This window comes from Limanda limanda, chromosome 18, assembly GCF_963576545.1.
Source record: "Limanda limanda chromosome 18, fLimLim1.1, whole genome shotgun sequence".
NCBI classification, from domain to species: Eukaryota; Metazoa; Chordata; class Actinopteri; order Pleuronectiformes; family Pleuronectidae; genus Limanda; species Limanda limanda.
The window spans coordinates 18,449,779-18,466,860 of NC_083653.1; the positions used below are offsets into that span (position 1 = coordinate 18,449,779).

Sequence of the window (17,082 nt, forward strand, 5' to 3'; positions counted from 1 at the left end):
AACATATCACAAGTCCAAATCTCTGGCCCTGCACTTCCTCTGGCAAATTAAAATACACATGCCAAGTTTGAAGCCAATAAGATAAACAGTTCTTGAGATATGCGTTCCACATACAGAAAGACGTTTGTGGAATTAGAAGGTGGATCAAGTGACATTATTAAAACATTAATCTAATAATCCAAGCCCATTTCCAAAGCATGACATTTAATTTTTTTTGATTAACAAATACAGTCAATTAACAATTTGACTACTTTTCTTCAACTATATACAAACCCAGCCAACAGGAGTGTTGGTAAAACTACTTAATAACGTGATTATTATGCCTTCTTCTCATGAACTGAAATACAGTTACAGTAATCTGTGACAATAACGACATTATAAAGTAACATTACCTGGAAGGAAACAAGTGCGTACAAGAATAAAACTTGACTTGATAGATTAAGCTGCATCTTATGCGATCCAAATTCCTTATATTATTTTTACCCGATGTGAAATTACAGAATGCAGGTCAGGTGTCTGACTGGTCTTGAATTCAACAGTAGACTGCATTTTAGGAAAATGAGTAGAAAACACAGCATAAAAGCAACGAGATGTCCAAAACCAGGTGAAACAAACAAAATGTACATGGTAATATGAATCACTGTTTCTTTCAAAGTTCATGTTATCCATTTCAGAAACAGTCATCCTCCTCCTACTCCTCGTCGCTCAGATGAGGAAGATGATGTCATCAGCCATCATGACCTGGTTGTCGTCCTGCATGCGAGCCAAAGCGGCGCGGACCTCGGGCTCCGTGAAAAGTTTCTGCCGCTCCTTGTTGATGCCGTCCATCAGGCTCTGCATCTTCACCGACTGAGCGTGAGCCGACTGGAACACGGCGAACAGGGACGACTTGAATTCTTTCAGTCTAGAGAGAAAAAGGAAAATAAGTTCATGTTTAACATATATTTAAGTATGAATCAACAAACATACTTATAATTCTGGCATGAATCAGGCACCCACCTCTCTGCAGACAGCTCAGCGCCTTCGGCCTGTGATTTGGCGTCCATAGGCTCCGCCTCCTCTCGCTGTGGCTTGGCTGGTTTCGGGGTTCCTGCCTGAACTACAGACCAAAGGGAACAACGTGAGAACTCTTTCATACAGAAAGTCAGACATAACCTGTATATGACAATGATGTGAAGATGTAAAGCATCCTCAAGTATTTCTCAATAATATAATATTAAGTAATATTCTGTGAAATATTATCATTTGCAATGTTACTTTGAGCCATTGAATATGCATATTTATCTGTTTTAGTGTTATACGTTTACTTATAAAAACATCTATGGACTTTCTTGCAGTGCTTCAAGTTCTCAGATCATTTACTATAGTAGAAAAAACACAACTATACTTTAATATAAATATACGGTAAAAAAAATTCCCTGTATCACACACTTAAGTTACAATCATGGTAATTTTAACAACTTACTGTTAAGTGGGTTCATCTATCATTCATAACCCATTATATTTAACTTGCTGACAATGTAAAAAAGTTTATAAAGATGTCAAATAAATGAAGTGGTATAAAAAAAAGTATATAGTAGCAAAAATGGCAATACTCCAGTAGAAGTACCTCAAAATTATACTTATTCAGCAATTCCCAACCTGACCTTCAGAATTAGTTTGTATTACATTTGTAGCTTACACACTATTAAAAAGTTTTAAAAAGGACAAAACAAGTTGTTTTATCCTGCACGTCACTCCTGTTTATATTAGTTCTATTTTAAATTGTTTTTCAGTCAGCTTGGTTTATTTATAGACCGTTACCACATGGTGCAACCAAGGGCATTGTGGGTAGGATAAACAATGAGTAAACCATTTGATCAATTGTACAATTTCACAAATCTAAGCAGTGAAATAAAATGTCACAAGATCATATACAAAAGTATTATTTTGCTTTAATAAAGATTCATCTTTATAAAAACACAAGAATGGAAAAAAACTGTCCCATGGTAAAAAAATAAATAAATACAAAACAAAACACTTACTCTCAGGGACATTCTGCTCTTCACTGAAGTCATATGGGCTGTACCCCTCAGTGCCCTCAGAACCCTGGCGCCCCCTGCAGGACAAAGGATATTATCACACATTAGCAACAGCGATAGAAGAGGAAGTAAAGCCAGGAGAAAGATTTCTATGCTTGAAGAGTGTAAGAGGATTGTTCAGCTGTGCTTCACCGACTGTTTACCTCTTCTTCTGAGTTCTCTGGGAAGGCTGAGTGGACGTCTCCTCCTCCTCCTCCTCTGAGCCGGAGTCTACCTCCTTCCTCGAACGCTTCTTCTCCTTCTCCAGAACCTGAACACAAGGCAAAACAGAGAGGTGTTCACTGACATGTTCCTGCAGAAATCTTCAGTCCCCTTGTGCCGTGTAAAAACTGATATTGCTGCATTGTTGAGGTCCACGGAGCAGTACACACCTTTTTAAAGTAGGCAAACTGGACGAGCTGAACAGCCACTTCAGAGTCCTCCATCTCCACCGCTTTGCTCATGCGGGCCTTGGCGTGAGCTGTGGACAGACGGATCAGCGTCTCCAGGGTTCGGGCCGTCACCGGAGAAGTCTGAGGAGGAAAGGGACCGAGATCAGAGGCAGTTCATTCATACATGCAAACACATCACGGTCTGTACATGTGATGTTACACTTGCTTCTTATGAGTTAAGCTGCCACAAGTTGTTTGCATGACTTTAAAAAGGCAAAAGGACAATATTTAAGTACAAATAGTGGCAAACAATGAACTACTTCACCCTAAGTACTGTATGGTACAGACCGGGGGTCAAACACTACATGTTTTTGACAGGAGAAACTCCCGACTGGTCCTCAACTAGATTTAAATCACGCTGACATTTTCACTCAGTTACAAAAGAAGTAAATACGTTTCTGGCCACATTAATATTGGCTTTGTTATTTCTTTGTCTCAGTTATCCTGGCCTCAGACTGTAAGATGTTATTGTCTGTTAAATTGGTCACCGTGTTAGATTATAATTAAGTCATGAAGTATTGCCGTGCCGTTGGTGAGAGACACGATGGACTACACGTTGCTATTAGCCAACCAAACAAAAATGGCCATGTTTTATGAAGTGTGAGACAACTTTCAGAGACAAGAACAGAAACAAACTTGCCATCCAAAGCAATGCGTATGATACCAGCTCTCTTGTGCCAAGAAAAACCTTAAAAAAAACACCTTTCATCTGAGACTCCACAGTGGTGCCTCCTCAACGACCAGTACACATCACGCAACTCAGAGAAAGAGTCTCACTGATTATAACCCAGTGGGGAACATTTAAGAGTAGCAATCCTGCTCCGCTCACCCTGGCGATATCTGCAGCCATCTGCTCCTGGCTCCTCAGTCTGGTGTACTCCTCTGCGATGTGTTTGGCGGCCTCCTCCGTCAGCACCGGGCTCACACCCTTAGCGATGTGGATGTACTTCCTCATGAACTCCTTACTCACAATCTTATCCCTGGAACAAAAGAAAGATTCATTTAACCGGATATGCAAAAAGCTCATAACAACTACAGAGGAAATATTTTGGGGATGTATATATATATAAAAGTATAAATATTAAAAGTAAAAATATTTTCCATCATTCCAGGACTGAGGTGTGTGTGTGTGTGTGTGTGTGTGTGTGTGTGTGTGTGTGCGTACTTCTTCTTCTTGCTCCCATGCAACAGGTTGTTGTGCTTCTCATAGATCTGCAGCTCCTCGTGCTCCTCTACGATAGCGTCTGGGTCCTCTGTGGCCAGGACGTCTACGCTCCCGCCCATTGCCATGGCTAAAAACAGCAAACACAAGGAAATGCATAATTCGACAATTTTTAAATAAGTATCAACTTGTTATACAGAAAAGCCCAGATCCACGGTACCTGTTCCCTCCTGCTCTCGGGGGTTGCGGTAGCGGTGCATCCTCAGCACGTGGTCGGAGATCTCGCGGTCCTGCTCGGCGTCCATCTGATCCAGCATGATGAAGAGGAGGTCGAAACGGGACAGCAGGGAGTCCTGCAGGCCGATGTTGTCCATGGGGGTTTTGTACTGGTCGTACTGGGAACGAGGAGGAGGAGGGGAGAGTTTTACATGAGGAAAAAACCACAGAGCAGCTGCTGCCTCACACATTAGCCGTCATGTGGTTACTCACCCTGCCGTAGACCGGGTTGGCAGCTGCCAGCACCGAGCAGCGAGCGTTGAGGCGGGCGTGGATCCCGGCCTTGGCGATGGTGACGCGGCCCTGCTCCATCACCTCGTGGATGGCCGTGCGGTCCATGTCGGACATCTTGTCGAACTCGTCGATGCACACCACGCCCCGGTCAGCCAGCACCATGGCGCCTGCCTCCAGACGGCGCTCACCTGATGGAGAGAGGATGAGGACACACGCTCTGATCAGAACAGCAGCTTAAAGAGCACTGATACTGATATATTTCTACAGTGACAATCCTGAAATGATCTATTCCACAGTAAAAAAGTTGGACTTTACTTTGAAAAATCTCCAAATCTATTCAGTAAATATGCTTGATATTCGGTATGTAGGTAGTCAGAGGTCCTGAACACAGGCATATAAGTCTCTCTCTGAACTTATTGAGCAAAGTGTTTTTACAGTACTTTGAAGTATCCTGAAATGATCCATTTTCTAGAGTGAAAATCCTGAAATGATCTATTCCACGGTGAAAATGTTGGACTTTACTTTGAAAAATCTCTCAATCTATCCAGTAAAAATGTTTGATATTCAGTATGTAGGTAGTCAGAGAGGTCCTGAACACAGGCATATCAGTCTCTCTATGAACATATTGAGCAAAGTGTTTTTACAGTACTTTGAAGTATCCTGAAATTAACTATTTTCTACAGTGAAAATCAGTATCAGTATATTTGTGTGCCAGTGGATGCATTTGTGTGCGTGTCCTACCGGTCTCCTGGTCGGTGGTGACGGCCGCGGTCAGACCCACACCAGAGGAACCCCGCCCAGTGGTGGGGATGGCTCTGGGAGCCGTGTGGAGAACGTAACGCAGCAGCTGGGACTTGGCCACCGATGGATCACCTGATCGAAACAAAAGACAACGCACGACGACATTAGTCTGACCTCCAACTCGAGCTTCCTGAGTGAATGAGAACATTAGCAGGGGAGGCGCTGGTACCAATGAGGAGGACGTTGATGTCTCCTCGGATGCGCGAGCCGTTTTCCAGCACCTTCTCCACGCCGCCGAGCAGCAGGCAGAGGATGGCCTTCTTGATGTACTCGTGCCCGTGGATACTGGGAGCCAGGGAGCGAGACAGCTTATCGAACACATCCTGGGGGAAAGAAGAAAAAGGGGGTTTCAATCTTCCCACATGAGACTCAGTTGCTTTTCCAAGCGTGTCCAAATGGGAGAATGAGGTCTTACTATGGAGCGACTCTGGCTGAAGTTTCGGATTTTGGCCACATCGTCCGCAGAGAAGGACGGAGACATCTCCTTGCTCATCTGTTTGATGTGGCAGGCGATCATGATGGTCCTGAGGAGGGAAGGGTTGGAAATAGGGTTGGTAATGAATATTCAAATATTCGTCATTAAGAATTTATTCGAATAAAAATCCAAGCCTAATGAATAATCGTTCTAGTCCCGCGCATTATGAGAACAACATCTTCCGGTATCTTGCGGACTGACGGTGAATCGACTGAGCACACGTCTTACCCCAGAACATGTGAATATGATGTTTGTTAGCCATGTCTCAGAGCCTACAGTAGGCTAGCCTGTAAGGTAGCTATAGCCATGACTGTCAGTTTAAAACAATGATCTAATTTGGCATTAAGCCATGTTTTGTTATTATTCTTGTGTATTTGTGTCCAGTCTGATGACCAGTCAACTTCCCTCATAGTTTTACGTTAAGTAGCGTAGGCTAAGTTAAAACTCAATTGTCAAATAATTAGGCTGCCGCGAGCGTTGGGAAGCCTGACGTTTAAAAGGATGGATGTAAGTCATTAGACCGTGTTAATTTCTTTTTCAAATTATTTTCCAATGTTATTACTATTTATTCATTTTTCAAAGGTCTATGCTGTAGCCAGGCAGGGATGCGTTAAAATCAAAAATGGCGTATTTCCTTAAAGCTATTTTTGAGAAATATCAGTCCTGTTGTGTGCATGTTTGACCTTAATGCGTGTGGGGGTGATGGGTGGGAGAAAAAACATGGGGGGGTGGTCATGAATATTCGAATAATTGTTCAATAACGTTATGAATATTCGAACATGAAAACTCCTGTAAGGTCCCATCCCTAGTTGGAAAATTAGTGAGAACGCAGGGAGATAAAAATCTGCAGCTCAACAGTCAACACACGAGGTGGTGTCTCACCGGAACGTGCCGGAAGTGAACCCTCCCTTCTTTCCTGGCAGACAGCGGTACGTCCCGATCACCTGCACCCGGTCTCCTGGTTTGACCACGTCCACCAGGTCGTTGTCCAGGATGATGTCCACGGAGCGGGGGAGCTGGCCGGCGGGCGCCTTCTCTGGCATCTCCTGCACCGTGATGGTCTGGTGGTCCTTGTAGATGGACAGACCGAACTCTGTCTCCAGCGGGTTGTTCTCCTCATCCTATCAGGAGAGGGAAACAAGTGAGCATGGACCCTGGGACCAGTTGTCAGAACCTTTTCTTCTGATTGACACCACAGGGATCAGCCTGTATTTTGGCCACGTTACCTTGGTGGGGTAGATGGCGCTGGAAGGGAAAGCGTCCAGGGAGGTCATGTCGGTGTACTTCCTCTCCATCGTCTTCTTCGTGGCCGGGCAGTAGTGGACGCTGCGCACCACTTTGGGACGCACCAGAGAACCTGAAGAGAAAGAAGGAAATTAATCTAAGAATCTCGTTACACAACTATTATTATGAAGCCAGGAGGGGATAATGATAGTATTTAACTTTTATGCAAAAGAAGGGGGACAGAAACAATAACTTTCCTATGAACACCTAAAATACAAACATTTAAAGCTCTGAGGGAAAATGTTTGCATGATAAGAAAAGGACAAAGTTGGAGATCAATTGATTTAGTTTATAAGTTAGTTGTGAACAAGTGATTGAAAACACTTTGTGTGATTATTTCTTAGTTTCACAGTCTGAGTTACCATCTGTTTTAAGTTGGCTCTTCAGTTAAAGAAAAAACTGAAGCCCCACACTTGTGGTGACATATTCATAACTGGAGAGTCACAGTATCACTTCAGATGATGTTAAAGAGGGTAGACCGTAGATCCCAAAAGAGGAGTGGGGGGTGGGTCGATCGATACAGAACTTACACTTGGTGATGATGCCCTCCACACAGACCATGCTGCCCAGCAGGCGTGCGGTGAGGGTGCGGGGGGTGACGTGCATGGAGCCGAAGCTGCCCTCCAGGGCGATGAAGAACTCCTCATACTGCTTGGCGTAGGTGGCGTCCACCGAGGCCACCACGTCCTTCAGCGCCCGCTGGAAAGCCAGCAGCTCCTCGAAGGCGCTTTTCATCAGTCTGGTGGAGGACAAAGAAGATTTGGGTGATGACTCAAGAGAGAAAGGTTTGATGACAGCAAAACACAGAAATCTGTCTCTATGGCTTCTATGGTGAACACTTTATATATTAACTAGGTTCTATGTAAGGCCCACCTGGGGCCCCAAAGTCCCTAGAAACGCTCCTGTGTGCAACAAATTATAAAGTGTGGGGACTCACAAAAAAACAACTGAGAATATGGATCCATGTATGACATAATGCAAGACTCTACTCTTCTAATCTCATCTCATCATATATCAACCCACTGTCCATCCCTTTACTGGCTATACCAGCCCCATGCACAGACTTGACCACTTATATACATTTTTTGTTTTAATATATATTATTTTGTACTATCCACTCCAGCAACACAAGAACACTTTCCTACTGGACACCGACACAATCATTGCATTCAGTACCATAGGGTCAGACCCATTCCTGTATCTATAGTATGTTCTTCCTATGTATATGTGATTTATGTATGTATGTCGGTGAGGTGTATAAGTGTATAAACTACTGGATGACCTACATTTCCCACGGGATTAATAAAGTATCCATCTATCTATCTATCTATCTCCCCCCCACACACACACACTCATTGACTCACTTTGCAGCTCGGACCTCGTTGCGTCTCCTCAGGTCGTTGATGTTGACGACGAGTCGAGCTTTATTCTCGCTGATCATGTCCCGGACTTTACTCTGGTAAACGCCCTGGTCTTGCTGCAGGATGGAGAAAAGAAAAAACAGACAGATGCTTGACGTTCGTTCACTTTGGATCAAACTCTTTTCGGAGACAATGGTTCTCTGATCTCAGGGAGACGAGACGCCTCGAATCAGACACAACATCAAGACTCAAACCGAATCAGAACAACGAGCAGCATCTGGAAACAGTTTCCAAACCATCAGTGAAACATGTGATTCAATGAGATCTTCTTCTTTTGTGGAGCCCGCATGGTTCCTCGACACTTCTATTAAAGTCAGACTTACGTCATCATCCAGGAAGTCCAGGTAATCCCTCTGAGCCTCCCTCATCTCCAGGTCATCTACCACGTCGGTCGCCATTATGTTCGATTATTGATTCCGCTTGTAAACTCACTAATATGTTGTTCAGAGTTCGATGCTGTTTCCTCCGCCGCCGTCAACCGAACAACTGATCAGGGTTTCGCGCCACGGCGTGCCGGCCACCAGCAAAACGTAAAGCCTGATTGGTCAACTCCACCAGCGCTGGTTTGCATAGTCGGCGCGGAAACGTGCAGCTGTCCAATAGAATCTTCAGTGACACCATGTGGCCCCGCCTACTTAGAGAACTCCCGCGAAAACAGAGCAGGAAGAGGAGGGCTGTAAAAACACAACGTAGGAAAGACGATGATATAAAGCGTTTGTGCATTTGTCCACAGGATGGCGACATTTCTAAGAAGCCTCAAATATCGCATGTGTACATACAATAGAATTTCCAAAACCATTATCTCCCACAGCAATAATACACATTCACTCCGGATCATCTGTCAGTATTTGCCAAAACTGTATTTCTTCTTATGCAAACTATTATAGTTTTCAAGCAATGCCTAAATAATAAACTGCCCTCAACTGCCAGTTTATTAAAATAATGATAAAATACTGTATAATCAATGATAATGATGAGGAAGAGATAGATAACATACTGATCTCATATGCGTAAATTCACCTGTTACAGCAGCCGATTGTCAGATTGAGGTAGAAAAGAGAACATGTAACAGTATAAAAATTAAATTAAAAATAAAAACACAGTGAAACAACGTGATTGACTCGTATTGGTGGAATCACAAACCTGTGGTTGCACAGACTCTGGCGTTCATTTTTGGTCAGTGGGAGAAGCAGAGGTCCTCCGTCAATCTTAATATACTTGTCTTATGTTTGACCATGTTCATGCCTAAAAAGTAATGATAAGGATCTTAATAAAGTTACTGTCTCTCTGATGCTTTTTCCTATTCAATTTTTCTTCCTCTTTGACCATCGCCGACTCTTCCCTGCGTATCTGCCTAATTTTTCCACCTCAGTATTTCAATGAGCCATTAAAGGGGTGTGTTATGTATTGTTATCCAATTAAGTTTGTTCCCTCGGGGCCTCCGTTATGCCCCACTGTTTACCCCATTGAATGCTGGGTATTCTCTGTCCTGTGAAACACAGAGTAAAGGATGCATGTTTAAATCATCACGGTCTCCTGACTATCATTCCTTAGTTGTATTAGTATCGAGTGTGCAAACTTAATTGAATAACAATACATAACAGGGTGGATGATGGCTGCAGGAGGAGCTCTGCAGCGTCACCTGCCATGATGACAACCGGTAGTCCCAAATGACATTACTTAGCGGAGGATGTCATCCGTCATATCAAGTTTTCACCAAATGAACTTGAGCCAGAACAAGAGGAAAAAAACAAAAAGGAAACTGAAATTTGGAGCATGTCTGTTTTCCGTTTCCCTACTGTTTGGTGGGACAAATAGAAATGCGGTTTTCCATTTTGCAGCCCGTCCCTCTGTGTCCAGTCTCTGCTGTGGTTGGTTCATCATGTCTCGTGCTTTGTGGACCTCTTCTCTAACAGGGGCCGCAGGAATAGGGTGTGACCGGCAAAAATAAGTGTCTGCATAAAAGTGAAACTGTGCATAGAGAAAACGTGACACTGTCACTGATCCCTTTGTTTTAACAGCACGCTGCCACAAATTATTTAACATCCTTTGTGAGTTTCCAATGCGAACAGCGTGGAAAGAGTTAAACGAAGCCAGGAATTGGAGCAGAGCAGCAGGGGAGGGGCCCTCACCAGCGTCATCATGCTGAAATGAAACTCAACAAGGAAAGTAACAGTTTACTCGTCACTTCAAGCTGCTGCTTTTAAACCTCGCAAACTTCACAGGTAAATTAAAATCTTCCATTAAATCTAACAGATTATTCAGCACAGAAATAAGTCATAACTGCCTACCATGTTTTTGTCCAGATATGGCATCGGCCAGCTCTCTGCTGTCAGAGGAGAGGTTACTGTGTTCCATCTGTCTGGACGTGTTCACAGACCCAGTCACGATCCCGTGCGGACACAACTTCTGCAGTAAATGTATCAACCCGTACTGGGACAGCGGGGACACTTGCCAGTGTCCGATGTGCAAACAGAAATTCTCCACAAGACCTGAACTCCGAGTCAACACTGTCATGTCAGAGTTAGCTAATGAGTTTAAGAAGTTGGTTCAAGTCAAAGCCTCGACTCCAGGCCCACAGCTTCTGGAGGTTGACGTTCCTTGTTACATCTGCTCTGAGATCAAAGAAAAGGCCGTTAAATCTTGCCTGACATGTCTGATTTCTTTCTGTGAGTCACACCTGGAGCCGCATCGGAGAGTTGCTGGGCTCAAAGGTCACACGTTATTAGAGCCAGTGAAGAATCTCGACGACAGGATGTGCAAGACACACAACAAGATGACAGAGCTGTACTGCTTGAAGGAGCAGGCCTTCATTTGCGTCCTGTGTTTGAAAGCCGATCACAAGAGTCACAACGCCGTCCCCCTGGAGGAGCAATATGAAAAATTGATGGCAACAAATGACGAGGCACAAGCAAACATCCAGAAGTTGATACAAACACGGATTGAGAAGATAGCTGAGGTCGAAGAATTACTCGATGTCAGCCAGGTAGATTCTGAAAAAGAGGAACAAGCCGCCGTGCAGGTGTTCACCGAGTTGATCCAGTTCATTCAGGCGAGCCAGGCCGAGCTCGTTGAGGCGATCGAAGAGAGGCACAGTGCAATAAAGCAAAAGGGTGAAGAGTTTCTCAAAGAACTGAGGAGCGAAGTTACTGAGCTCAAGAGCCGAAGCAGTCAGCTGGAACATCTGTCACAGTCAGAGGATCACTATCATTTCCTCCAGAGCTTCCCGACCTTGTCCAAACCTCCACACAAGAGCTGCCCCGACACAGATCTCGGGCCTGACCTGTCTTTCCAGGCAACGCGAGGAGACCTGACTCGGCTGAAACAATCGAGGAAATAATGGAAGAGATTCCTGAGATCAGAATGAAAAGAATGAGAGAGCACGCGGTCGACTTGACCCTTGACCCCGACACTGCATTTAAGACACTTTTCATAAGCGAAGACGGAAAACAAGTTACAGAAGAAGACATAAAGTGCAAAGTTACTGACAATCCAAAGAGATTTCTAAGATGTTGTGAGGTTTTGGCAATAGAGGGATTCACAACAGGGAAGTTTTACTTTGAGGTGCAGGTTAAAGGAAAGACAGAATGGGGCGTTGGCGTGGTCAGGGAGTCGGTGGATAAAACGGATATGGCAAACCTATCAGTAGGAAATGGATTTTGGATCTTTTCATTGGATAAGGGCAAATATAAAACATCTGCACTCTCAAAATATGAAATATTGAAAGAAGACCTTCAGAAGTTGGGCGTCTTTGTAGACTACAACAAAGGTGAGGTGTCTTTTTACAATGTAGACTCTAAATCATGCATCGGTTGTATCACGGGCTGCTGTTTTACAGAGAAACTTTATCCGTACTTCTGCCCTCAGTCAAATTATAATGGAAGAAACTCCGCCCCTCTCATTATTACACCTGTACCTCAAACGCACCAGTTTTTATCCCAGTGGCAGGAAACATTATGTTTTCGGGTTGTCTATCCATCTGTCCCATTCTCGAGAACATTGTATCGCATGAACGCCAAGTTGAGAATTTTTTCAAATTCGGTAGAAACATTCACTCAAAGAGGAGCTGGTATATAAAAATGTATGTACACAGTTCATGTTTCTAGTTATTGTTATTGTCTGATCCTTTTATATTCGAATGGTAAAGTTTACTGTCATAATGTGGTGTTGGTTTTAATTCAAGTATTTTACCAAGTGTTTCAATCGTTGAAATATTGACATAATAAACTGCATATATACAGATTCTGTTGTGTCATTCTTTCATGTCACAGCTCAGCTGGATTTATATATTAAAGACTAAAGAAGTTCCTCTACACATCAGACTACTCGAAGGATTACAGTCCAAGGCCCCCACTGTTTGGAGCAGATCACAGGTTCAGTATTTTTGCACTGAGGTAAATGTTAAGGGGCCTAAACTACATCTTATTACAAGAGATCTGTCTCAATGATTCCTGGTTCTTTACAGTTTCTAACACTAGTTTAGTTTTACTGTACAGGTGAATTCAACAGGGTAGTTTCTCACATCTTTGTCTTTGTATCAGATTTATCAATCAATGGTCGTCTGCCCACTTCTTTCACTCCTGACTCCTGCCTCTGTGCTCCTGCCCCCACACTGGTGTGTGTGAGTGGGTGAGTGTGTGTTTGTGAGAATGACATACAGTCCCTGACAAAAGTCTTGTCACTTATCCATTTTGTAGAAACAACAGCCTATAACCTGACTTCTAATTCATCAATTGGTTTTAGAAATGGCTCATATGAAAGCTTAAACCCTCCCAAATTATGTTTAATATACTAAAATAAATTTGCTTCACTGAAGAAAGATTGATCATTTAATGAACACAGAAAGGTCAGATTTTGGCAAGACAAAAGTTTTGTCGCCTACAGAGAGTAATGTGAAAATTTAACAAATAATTTACTTCAAATACGAAAATATGTTGCAAAACATCAGTGAATTAAGTAGTGGTGCTGTGAGATCCATATTTAATATCTTGTATGACTTCCATGAGCTTGAAGGACTGCATCCATGCGGTTCGACAATGATTCATAATTTATTGATGAAGTCATCAGGAATAGCAAAGAAAGCAGTCTCACATGCCTCCCAGAGTTCATCAAGGTTCTTTGGTTTCGTCTTCCATGCTTCCTCTTTCATTCTACCCCAGACATGCTCAATGATGTTCATGTCTGGTGACTGGGCTGGCCAGTCCTGGAGCACTTGATCTTCTTTGCCTTGAGGAACTTTGAGGTAGAGATGGAAGTATGCGATGGAGCACCATCCTGCTGCAAAATTTGACCCCTTGTATGGTTGGGAAGGTAAGAGGTAGCTAATACTTCTTGATATTTTAGGCTATTGATATTGCCTTCCACCCTGCAAATCTCTCGCACACCCCTATACTGGATGTAACCCCAGACCATGATTTTTCCGCCACCAAACTTAATTGTTTTCTGGGTGAATCTCGGATCCATGTGGGCTCCAGTAGGTCTCCTGCAATATTTGCAGCGGCTGTGATGTAATTCAACCGAAGATTCATCTGAGAAATCCACCTTCTGACACTTTTCCAGCATCCATCCTTTTAGCAGGCTGTGGGCCACACGTTTCTTTAATTGCCTTTTGTTTCGTGCTGGTTTCTGGGAATTGATTCGACCATGAAGGCCATTTCGAGACAGTATTCTACAAACTGTCCTGGTTGACACGGGGACTTGAGGTGACCAGGCCTGGTGGAGCTCTGCTGCAGTGGAAAAGGGGCTGGCCTTGGATTTCCGAGCAGTTGTCTTGCGGGGTCTGCCGGACCTGGGCTTGTCAAAAACATCTCCAGTCTCTTCAAATCTTGTTCTTATTCTTTGTACTTGATGCTGAGAAACATTGAAGGTGTCAGCCACCTCAGCAGTGGATCTGATCTTCAGCCTCTTGATAATCAATGCTTTGGTCTCAGGGTGAATCTTAGGCATGTTGTCAGAGGTCAAGTTGCAGTTGATGTGACGGTCTGGTGTGCTGGGGTTCTTTTTATACACACCCACTAATTGATTGATCAATTATCGATCAAAGGTGAGGCTGTAATCTAGGATTGGGTGCATCATATGACAAGGCGACAAGACTTTTGTCTTTGCAAAAACTGACTCAGTGGGCTTTACCAAGCTGTGAACGTTAGAATGCTTTTCAGCAGTTCCGTTTGGCACCAAAACATTATTTCAAAAACTGTTGGGATTGAAATTAGCCATTTCTTGTAAAAAAAATTTGATTACAAATATATTTGAGGGGCACTTAAGGTCAACTTGTACCCAAGCGACAAGACTTTTGTCAGGGACTGTATAAGATGCACACATTATCATTGGGAGTGATAATTTAAAAAACACTTCACTAATTTTCATGAAATTATCTGTCAGGGTGGGGAATTACTGAAGGAAGAAGCCAGTCAATCATTGTGCAGATCCGGATCTGGGGTAGGATCATCTATTTCTCAGAGAATATGGATCTCAAAGGAAAAATAATAATAATAATAATAATAATAATAATAATTGAAAATTCCTTCAGAATACGTTTCACCACTTTCTAACTTTCTGCAAATTTTGGTAAGAAGTTGAGCATGTTAAAGCCCTCAAAAAGCCAATTCATTTGCCTGAATAATAATAATAATAATAATAATAATAATAATAATAATAATAATAATAATAATAATAATAATAATAATAATAATAATAATAATAATAATAATAATAATAATAATAATAAATAGAAATAAGAAATAAATATGCTAAAATATATGAAAATATAACATTTTTAGGGCTGGGTGGCGTTTTTCCAATTGCACCTGAGACTTTTTTGTTTGTCTGATCATGATACACCTGGGTATCGATTTTTGTGAAGATCGGTCAATGTGAGCACATTCCCGGGGTCTCGGGGGGCACCGTTGAGCCATTTTGCGACGCCCATTGAAAATTCCTCCAGAATACGTAAATTTTCAACACTTCAATCATTGTGCAGATCCGGATCTGGGGTATGAATCAATGATTTAATTTTCACTGTATTAAAATTTTGTTTTACATTTTCATCTATTTCTCAGAGAATATGGATCTCAAAGGAAAAATAATAATAATAATAATAATGAAGGCCATTTCGAGACAGTATTCTACAAACTGTCCTGGTTGACACGGGGACTTGAGGTGACCAGGCCTGGTGGAGCTCTGCTGCAGTGGAAAAGGGGCTGGCCTTGGATTTCCGAGCAGTTGTCTTGCGGGGTCTGCCGGACCTGGGCTTGTCAAAAACATCTCCAGTCTCTTCAAATCTTGTTCTTATTCTTTGTACTTGATGCTGAGAAACATTGAAGGTGTCAGCCACCTCAGCAGTGGATCTGATCTTCAGCCTCTTGATAATCAATGCTTTGGTCTCAGGGTGAATCTTAGGCATGTTGTCAGAGGTCAAGTTGCAGTTGATGTGACGGTCTGGTGTGCTGGGGTTCTTTTTATACACACCCACTAATTGATTGATCAATTATCGATCAAAGGTGAGGCTGTAATCTAGGATTGGGTGCATCATATGACAAGGCGACAAGACTTTTGTCTTTGCAAAAACTGACTCAGTGGGCTTTACCAAGCTGTGAACGTTAGAATGCTTTTCAGCAGTTCCGTTTGGCACCAAAACATTATTTCAAAAACTGTTGGGATTGAAATTAGCCATTTCTTGTAAAAAAAATTTGATTACAAATATATTTGAGGGGCACTTAAGGTCAACTTGTACCCAAGCGACAAGACTTTTGTCAGGGACTGTATAAGATGCACACATTATCATTGGGAGTGATAATTTAAAAAACACTTCACTAATTTTCATGAAATTATCTGTCAGGGTGGGGAATTACTGAAGGAAGAAGCCAGTCAATCATTGTGCAGATCCGGATCTGGGGTAGGATCATCTATTTCTCAGAGAATATGGATCTCAAAGGAAAAATAATAATAATAATAATAATAATAATAATAATTGAAAATTCCTTCAGAATACGTTTCACCACTTTCTAACTTTCTGCAAATTTTGGTAAGAAGTTGAGCATGTTAAAGCCCTCAAAAAGCCAATTCATTTGCCTGAATAATAATAATAATAATAATAATAATAATAATAATAATAATAATAAATAGAAATAAGAAATAAATATGCTAAAATATATGAAAATATAACATTTTTAGGGCTGGGTGGCGTTTTTCCAATTGCACCTGAGACTTTTTTGTTTGTCTGATCATGATACACCTGGGTATCGATTTTTGTGAAGATCGGTCAATGTGAGCACATTCCCGGGGTCTCGGGGGGCACCGTTGAGCCATTTTGCGACGCCCATTGAAAATTCCTCCAGAATACGTAAATTTTCAACACTTCAATCATTGTGCAGATCCGGATCTGGGGTATGAATCAATGATTTAATTTTCACTGTATTAAAATTTTGTTTTACATTTTCATCTATTTCTCAGAGAATATGGATCTCAAAGGAAAAATAATAATAATAATAATAATAATAATTGAAAATTCCTTCAGAATACGTTTCACCACTTTCTAACTTTCTGCAAATTTTGGTAAGAAGTTGAGCATGTTAAAGCCCTCAAAAAGCCAATTCATTTGCCTGAATAATAATAATAATAATAATAATAATAATAATAATAATAATAATAAATAGAAATAAGAAATAAATATGCTAAAATATATGAAAATATAACATTTTTAGGGCTGCAAAGCAGCACTGGGTGGGCCCGAGCACATCCATTTTGAAGCGTTGCATGCTTTTTGTCTGAAAAAACAAAAATAACCAGTTCTGAGAGAGAGAGAGACGTAACCTTTGCAAGACATAAAGTTTCCTTTGATCTAGGAAGACTGAAATCAAAGGATTCATGGTCCATGTATGTCCGCGTTACAGAACATCATGTTTTAATGGCGTGTAAT

The 17,082-nt window shown here is 42.1% G+C and overlaps 2 protein-coding genes across 2 annotated transcripts; one reads left to right on the plus strand and one right to left on the minus strand.

Annotated features, from left to right (window-relative positions):
• Positions 1-256: 256 nt before the first annotated feature.
• On the minus strand, positions 257-8,638 carry mcm3 (minichromosome maintenance complex component 3). Its single transcript, XM_061091710.1, has 17 exons — positions 8,489-8,638; positions 8,109-8,221; positions 7,275-7,483; positions 6,687-6,817; positions 6,343-6,581; positions 5,401-5,509; positions 5,155-5,308; positions 4,926-5,057; positions 4,164-4,372; positions 3,895-4,069; positions 3,678-3,804; positions 3,342-3,492; positions 2,453-2,593; positions 2,225-2,331; positions 2,025-2,098; positions 1,000-1,099; positions 257-904 (listed from the first exon to the last, which is right to left on the minus strand). Exons 1-17 carry the CDS (start codon positions 8,561-8,563, stop codon positions 706-708), a joined length of 2,445 nt encoding a protein of 814 aa, XP_060947693.1. The 5' UTR covers positions 8,564-8,638; the 3' UTR covers positions 257-705.
• Positions 8,639-10,316: 1,678 nt separating this feature from the next.
• Positions 10,317-11,573, plus strand: LOC133024296 (E3 ubiquitin/ISG15 ligase TRIM25-like). Its single transcript, XM_061091350.1, has 2 exons — positions 10,317-10,390; positions 10,472-11,573. The coding sequence occupies exon 2, from the start codon at positions 10,474-10,476 to the stop codon at positions 11,503-11,505; it is 1,032 nt and encodes a 343-aa protein (XP_060947333.1). The 5' UTR covers positions 10,317-10,390; positions 10,472-10,473; the 3' UTR covers positions 11,506-11,573.
• Positions 11,574-17,082: the final 5,509 nt, after the last annotated feature.

What these genes read in the sequence shown, in the direction of transcription:
- mcm3 (XM_061091710.1), bottom strand. Translation starts at nt 8,563, where the DNA reads ATGGCGACCGACGTGGTAGATGACCTGGAGATGAGGGAGGCTCAGAGG. An exon ending in AACGAGGTCCGAGCTGCAAA is followed by an intron (nt 7,484 to 8,108) that starts GTGAGTCAATGA and finishes GTCCTCCACCAG; the next exon opens with ACTGATGAAAAGCGCCTTCG. An exon ending in TTCACTTCCGGCACGTTCCG is followed by an intron (nt 5,510 to 6,342) that starts GTGAGACACCAC and finishes TTCCCTCCTCAG; the next exon opens with GACCATCATGATCGCCTGCC.
- LOC133024296 (XM_061091350.1), top strand. Translation starts at nt 10,474, where the DNA reads ATGGCATCGGCCAGCTCTCTGCTGTCAGAGGAGAGGTTACTGTGTTCC.